Source organism: Notechis scutatus, chromosome Z (assembly GCF_049901735.1).
Source record: "Notechis scutatus isolate UNSWTSFEM ecotype Mainland chromosome Z, rNotScu1.2, whole genome shotgun sequence".
In the NCBI taxonomy this organism is placed as follows: Eukaryota; Metazoa; Chordata; class Lepidosauria; order Squamata; family Elapidae; genus Notechis; species Notechis scutatus.
The window spans coordinates 93446437-93454314 of record NC_142025.1 but is presented as its reverse complement, the minus strand read 5'-3'; the positions used below and the strand labels follow the sequence as shown (position 1 = coordinate 93454314).

The 7878-nt window shown below is 40.7% G+C and overlaps 1 protein-coding gene across 1 annotated transcript; it reads left to right on the top strand.

Moving 5' to 3' along the window:
- Window positions 1–451: 451 nt before the first annotated feature.
- Window positions 452–7585, top strand: LOC113429853 (DNA topoisomerase 2-alpha-like). Its single transcript, XM_087947979.1, has 5 exons — window positions 452–783; window positions 5151–5303; window positions 5630–5720; window positions 7010–7073; window positions 7348–7585. Exons 1-5 carry the CDS (start codon window positions 754–756, stop codon window positions 7562–7564), a joined length of 555 nt encoding a protein of 184 aa, XP_087804105.1. The 5' UTR covers window positions 452–753; the 3' UTR covers window positions 7565–7585.
- Window positions 7586–7878: the final 293 nt, after the last annotated feature.

Sequence of the window (7878 nt, the reverse complement as noted above, 5' to 3'; positions counted from 1 at the left end):
AAACATGAAAATTAACGCTGCTTGCTATTGGTTCGATTGGTTGTTTAATTAATATAGTTGGTTATGGTCCTTTTTCTAAAACCAATCTTCTCTTTACACCCCTAGATTACTAATTTTAGATAATCGCTGTCTCAAGTATGCGGGGGGGGGGAGTATTTTACACGTGAGAACAGAATATATATTTAAACATTACCTAGGGCGGTTAATTTGCAAACAAAGTCTCACGCAAGGCATTGGTGCAGCACCAGGCTCCTATTGGCCCATAGGAACGCCAATAAGCGCTCTAAAGTATCACAAACGCCGAAGTATCCGCCTTCGCTTACACAGGAACTGTTTTTTTTTTTTTAAATGTGTTTTTGAATGTTCTAGCGTGGTCTCTATTGGCTGGGTAAACGTCCCTCCCCCTCTTTCGTTCGGCTCCTTGTCTCCTGCAAGGATTGGTCAGGCTTCCAAACCTCCTTCGTTCATTGGTGAGAAGCGTTTTGGCGGGTTGCATCGGTTTTTTTGAATGTCGATTCAACTGGAAGCGGTGTTACTTGTGATTCTTCGACTCTCGAACGTTGGGTGTGCAGAGTGCGCGAGAGCAGTTGGTCCGGAGAACGGCTGGCGGGAGGCAACGGCCGCGGCTCTTCTCGTCGCAAGCTTAACTCTTCCCCCCGCCCCCGCCACCCCCCGCTCAGCCAGCACCTGACGCTTTCTGCCTTGCTTTGACCTTTTCGCCTATCGGCTTTTCTTCTCACTTCTGCAGCCGCTATGGATCTCGACTGCTCCTCCCCGCTCATGGTGAGCCATTCGGTGTACCCTGGGCCTCTTCCTTTCTTCTCTCATTGTGTCCCCACGCAATTTGGAAAGCATCCCTTTCTGACGATTTTCTCCCTTTTGTTTGTTTTGGTTGACCTTGAAACTGGTTGGCATCGGAATTCTCCCACGGTGGTTCGCTTGACCCGTATTGACATTATCGTCGGTATCCCTCGTGAATGATTGGTTTAAGGCAGGGGGCTCCAACCATGGCAACTTTAAACCTGGTGGACTTCAACTCCCAGAATTCCCCAGCGGGAGAATTCTGGGAGTTGAAGTCCACCAGGCTTAAAGTTGCCACGGTTGGAGACCCATGGTTTAAGGCAGGGGTGGTCAACCTTTTTATACCTACCGCCCACTTTTGTATCTCTGTTAGTCGTAAAATTTTCTCTAACCACCCACCGGTTCCACAGTAATGGGGATTTATATAGTAGGGCACAAACCCCTACCGCCCATCATGAAAGCTGGAACGCCCACTAGTGGGCGGTAGAGACCAGGTTGCCTACCACTGGTTTAAGGGATGCTGACCTGAATGTTATAGGTTGGGTCCAGGTCATCATATCTGGGCTACATCAGTTGAAATAGAAAAGTTAAAAAGCCTCATAAACTACAGAGTTAATAGCTCCGATGAAGGGAAAAGCTTATATTGAGCAATAACAGCTAGACTTTTGCCCAAATTTATCTTATGTGCCAGTTGCACCCTTTCCTAAAGAAAGGTACCCTACTTCATAGTTACCCATGTCTTGGCCACCCTTGCATGTGGATTGTCGCAATGCATTCCACATGGGGCTACACTTGAAGATCACTAGGAAACTACAGCTAGTCCAGAATACATTAGTATGAGCATTATGGGCACACCTCATTATACCTATGCAACATTTCTGCTAAGTAAGATGCACTGGTTTCAGTTCACCTGCTGTGGGCTTCCTAAAGAGCTACCTTTTTTATCATTTCTACTTGCCCCTTAAAATTCCATCTATTAAGCAATATCATTTGATGGAGGTGTTGCATATTCTCTTGGGTCACTTTGAATTTATGAATGGAACTGAGTTTGCTTTCTGAATATGTATACGCACAGTATTTAAGCCTATTTTACAATTGACAAAGTTTGTACGTCCTACTACAAAAAATTTGGTCAACCTGAAACTGTTAACTCCACCTCTCCTGGTAAGTGGAAGGAGATTTCAAACTTCTAATATTTTTGGAAGGAAACTAGTTTAGTTTACTTTATTATCAATGCACCTTGTACAACTAAAGTCTCAGGTCTGGCTTCTAACAGAATCGGTTCCATTAAAGGAATGGAAATCTTTTAAGAGACGGGGTGAATTACATTTTATGAAAAACAATTTTCTTAATTTTCTACAAACAAACAAGACAAACAAAACATTAAAACATCAACTCTCTTATGTACATACAGTGTGTCGGTTGGTTCATCGATTTTGTGCATTCATTTCGTAGTCTTAATTGCAGTTATATTACATAACAACTCATATTGTCAATCCAAACTTATATATCCTAATATCGCTATTAACAAATCATTTAACTATACTTTTAATCATTCATGCTTTATGAGAGAACAATACTTCAAACAGTTTATTCTATAACAAATCATATAATCATACCAAATCTATCCTAAAAACACTTTATAGATATAATGTCAAATAACATAGGCAAAAGAAAAAATAAAAGTATTCCTTGCTATCTAACTTTCTAAATATTCTATTATCGTATTTTGTCATCTAGCCACTGATAAAAAAGATCCCAAATTTCATAAAATTGTTTATCCTCTTGCTCTCTAATTTCAAATGTCAATCTACTCATCTCAGCACATTCCAATATTTTCTTAATAATTTCTTCCTGTGATGGTATTTTCTCATTCTTCCAGTTTTTAGCAAATACAATCCTAGCCGCTGTTAACACATTTACAATCAGGTATTTCAAATCTTTACTATATGTATATTCCCAATAAAAAGAACTCCGGTTTCAAATCTACACGTTTTTTTGTCATTTTTTCCAACCACATGCGAATTTTAGTCCAATATTTTTTAGCGTCCTCACAAGTCCACCACATATGGTAATATGAGCCAGGTATCTGATGACATTTCCAGCATTTTTCAGATTTGTTCTTGAACATTCTTGTTGGGGGAAAGTGCCACCTGTAAAACATCTTATACAAATTTTCTTTATATGCTGTTGACATTGTCATTTTATAATTTTGAGACCACAATTTTTGCCATTTCTCTAAATCAATCCCATATCCAAAATTCTTCCCCCAAACAATCATAGTTTCTTTAACTTGTTCCTCTTCTAATTTAATTCCCAGTAAATAACCATATAATTTTTTAATCACCTTCTCATCAATACCCATCAAAATCTTATCTAGATCAGTCTGTTTATCATAGAATCCCTCTGTTTTAGAATCTTCATCATACCTTGAATGTATTTGCGCATATGAAAACCAATTCATCTTTATACCTTGTTCCTCTAAACTTTGTATTGATTTAAGTTCACCCTTTTCATCCAATAGTTCCCCATATCTAACTGTTTGTTCCTTCTTATAAATTATAGGATAGGAAAATGCTTCAATAGTCGATAACCAAACTGGAATTTTCAAATAACATTGTCTTTTTATCTTCTCCCAGTTTAACCACAAAGACTCCCGTATATAATGTCTTCTAAAATAACCCTGTGTTTTAGTTCCCTTATACCATAAAAAAGCATGCCAATCCAACAGCAAGTCATGACCTTCTAATGTCAACAATCTAGTCTTTCTTAATGTTATCCATTCCTTAACCCACATCAAACTTGCAGCTTGATAGTACAATTCCCAATTGGGCAGACCAAAACCTCCTCTAATTCTAGCATCTTGCAAGAGCTTTAGCTTTATTCTCGCTTTCTTACCTTGCCATATATACTTCAACATAATTTTATTTAAATCATCAAAATAGTCTTTTCCGAGCCTAATTGGTATTGTTTGAAAGAGAAATAGGATTCTAGGTAAAATATTCATCTTAATTGTTGAAATTCTCCCTATTAATGACAATTGCAAGTTTTCCCATTTCTTCAATTCTATAGCTATCTGTTGTTTAAGTTTAATATAATTGTTCTCTTTTAATGTGCTACATCTTGCTGTCAAATGTATCCCCAGATACTTAACCTTATTCGTAACTTGGGGTGAATTACATTTTAGAAAGGGGAATAATTTGATCACAATCGGCTGGCAGACAAGAAGTTTCCAAGTGGGAGGCAATCAACTTGCCACCTATGTTACATGGAGGCACAGATAAACTACAAGCATGCTAAATCAACCAGGAGCCTTTTAAGGCAGCTAGATACAATTGAACATCAGCTTTAGGTGCAGGATCCAATCTGGATCAGTCATTGGGATGAAAAGTTTTGTATTCTGAGCTTTCGGACTCATAATGGAACCCTTAGAGTTCCCTGAAGATGGGGTCCAGCATGAATCTGGAAGCTCGGAAATACAAAACCTTTGGTCCCTGTGACCAACCCAGATTGGCTCCTGCAATATTATCCTGTATATTCGCCTTCATTCCTGATCAGCTTTAGTGTTGCAGTTAATTATTATTAACTCAATTTGCTGCCTATCTCGCCCTAGGGCTATGCTAGGTAGCTTACAACGATAAAAGAAATTAGAAGGAAGGTTAAACAAAAGTAAATTAATAGAATAATAAGGAAAAAGAAATGAAGGAAAATATATTGATATAATTACTCCCAAAAATGGGCAAGTGTGGATTAGAGAGGCAGGGCGAGAGATGGAGCCTGCTGTCAATCTAGTATCCACCTCCAGAATACAACTCCCCCATTGAGTCTCCAGGCCAATTTACAGAGCCAGCACTTTAGGCTCTTATGGAATGAAAGGCGGTTGGGGGCAGATCTTATCTTAAATGGCATGATGTTTAATCACTCCCTCTTAAGAATAGTCCTTTTTCCCCTGTGCATTGTCCTACAGAGAGCAACTGGAGATCACTATTGTCCCAATCGTATCAGCCCTGAAAGAAGCAGCAGCATAAAACTGCATTTGACCTTTTTATGTGGACAGTACAAGACACAGAATTGTCTTGGCAAGATGCTATTGGACACTTTTTGACTTGATATGAAGCTGCTTTTGTACAATGTATATTCCCTGTAATACCCAGCCAGCTAAAATGTTTAATCTGGAGCTGACCTCCAGAAACATGTACCTCTTTACTCTTCAATTTGCCTTGTTCATTCAACATTTAGCACTGGCATTTATGTTCTATGTATTGCCATCCCACCTGAGTTCCTATTACAAACTGGTAGGCAGGCAGTGAATATCTCCTTGCATTTTTTCTTGTTTTATTTCCATTGAGGTTCTGGATGTGAACCCCAAAGTGAAGAAGATAAAGAATGAGAATTCAAAGAAGAGGCTATCTGTTGAAAGAATCTATCAGAAGATATCTCAATTGGAGCATATATTGCTTCGACCTGATACGTACATTGGATCTGTGGAGCAAGTAACTCAGGTAAAAAAAAATCTGTTTGCGGCAAAGACAAGTTGCCCTGATTCCCAAAGTACTTTGTAATGTGCTATCAAAATTATAATTAAGGTTTCCCTTGGCAAATTATATTTTATCAGCCAAATAGTTTACAATTTCTTATATAGAAAATTCATTACAAACCGTTTATGATTAATCTGAACACAATAGGCTATACATTTATGAAAACTTAAAAGTATGCTTTTTACAAATCAGACTTTTATGAAACATTAAAATTAATACACTGATTATAGTATATATTTCTGGGTACCTCAAGATTTTGCAGCAGATAAATAAAATTACTTTTTTCTTAGCAAATGTGGGTGTTTGATGAAGAGGAAGGACTGAATTGCAGGGAGGTCACCTTTGTTCCTGGCCTTTATAAAATCTTCGATGAAATACTAGGTATGTTGACATGTGGATAAAATGCTTTCATAGTGAGGGCATCAAGCATTTTAGGAGGATTTTTTTTAGATCCATTGTTGATGAACAATAATATACAGACATGATACTATTCCGACTAAAATCGGAATTCCGATTTTTGGGGGGAATCAGCCCCCCCTTTCCCCCCCTTTCTTCTCCTCCTTCCCCTCCCCTCGGAGGCCCCCTGAGTCAGGAGTTGCTACTGCCCGGCGCGGCTCCACGTGGCTCCAGTCCCGCGTTGCCTCAGGAAGGGAAAGGCAAAAAGGAAGAGCTGCGGCGGTGCTTTGTAAAGAGGACTGGCGAAGGCGAAGCGGTTTTGCAAACGATTTCTGGCCACCCAGATGTAAATAAACGGTTTTTCCCCGGGAAGCCCATTCTCACGAGTTTAAAAGGCTCATGTAATAATACGCCTTTCTCTCTCTCTCCTCCCACCCCACTAACGGGGCGCGCTTCAACGACTCCTCAGGCCCCTCTCGCTCTTTCAAAAGTGTGAGGCGGGAGTCAGTTGCAGGAAAAACCGAGCCAAGGAGCGGGGACACAAGTCGCAACTGCAAGGCGGGTGGAGGGGGGGAAGAAGACTATTATTCCTGTTATTCTTATGCTGTGGGGATAGTGAGTGGGTGTTCTGTGTGTGGCCGTGCGCGCGCGCTGATGTCGGGCGAGAGCTGCCTTTGGGGTTATAGAGCCGCCGCCTCTCGCCGAACTACCCACGCCGGATGCAAAAAAGTTCTCCGTGGGGAGGAAAGTAGACCCACGTCACGCCCCGGGTCTCTTCTCCCTCCCCTCCCCCCCCCAGCTGCCAGGTGCCTGTGCGATCAGCCCGGAGGAGCCCTGCCGCCTTTAGCCCGCAGCTCGGAGGATCTCATGCAGGGGGGCGAGGAAGATCCCGAAAGCACCAGCTGAGGCTTCTGTGCAGGGAGGGGTTGCTGGGGAAGACCTGGAGGGGTGTGGGGGGGAGAGGAAAGAGAGAAAGGGGGGGTGTTAGTTGAGGTCAGGGCGGGGAGCTGAGCGGATGCTTAGCGGGTGCTTAGGCAACCCCTGTACCCCTGGCTACTTTTCAGATTTTTTTTTCAGAGGGGAATATCATGCCTGAATATACAAAGGTATTGCAACGAATTAGCTTTTTGAATAGGTAACAAAATGTGTACAAAATGCTTGGTCTTGTTTGGCAGAACTTGTTGAAATTCAGTGTTGCATAACTGAAAACTAAATCAAGAGTTTTAACTTGCAAATGTTACCAACCACTAAAAAATTGTATTGCTTTCTTTTAGTCAATGCAGCGGACAATAAACAGAGAGATGAAAATATGTCTTGTATTAAAGTTACAATTGACCCGTAAGTCTTGCTTTAATATTTAATATTTCTGACTTTCATTGAGGATTAGTTCATTAGGAAGGGAATGTGAAACTGAATCTGTATTCTTGTAGATTTAAATAATAGTGTAATGATTAGCATAGAATTTGACTTTCCGATCACATTTAGCGTAACTGAATTTGCTGTTGAGAGTTGCCTATTGTTCAGTGAATAATATTTTTTTCTTTTTTTATCTGGAGAGACAAAAAGTTTGCTTTGGACTTCTTTGAATATCAGTTTAATCTTCTCTTTCTAGAGAAAATAACACAATCTCTGTGTGGAATGATGGGAAAGGAATCCCTATCGTTGAGCATCAAGTAGAAAAAATGTATGTGCCAGCTCTTATTTTTGGACATCTTTTAACCTCCAGCAACTATGACGATGATGAGAAGAAAGTCACAGGTTGGGAAAAAACTGCAAGGCGTCACTTTCAAAAATCTTTAATTGCCTCTCATGAGAACAGTTGCATCTAAAATTTCACATTTATGTTTCTACTAGAGCAGTGGTCCCCAACCTTTTTTGTGCCAGGGACCAGTTTCACTCAGAAACACTTTTTCAAGGACCGGGGGGGGGGAGTCCGAGTTTGGTGGTTTGCTTGCAGACGTTTCATTATCTGACTAGGTAACATCTGATGTTGTTACCTAGTCGGGTAATAAAACGTCTGCCAGCAAACCACCAAGTTCAGGGAACGCCAATGCCTCCTCATTGCAAACCTGAGCGACAGATAGTCCCTGCAGGACGGCTGAGAAGCCTCGCCTCTCGGCCCTGCCTTCATCAGCCCCATCCC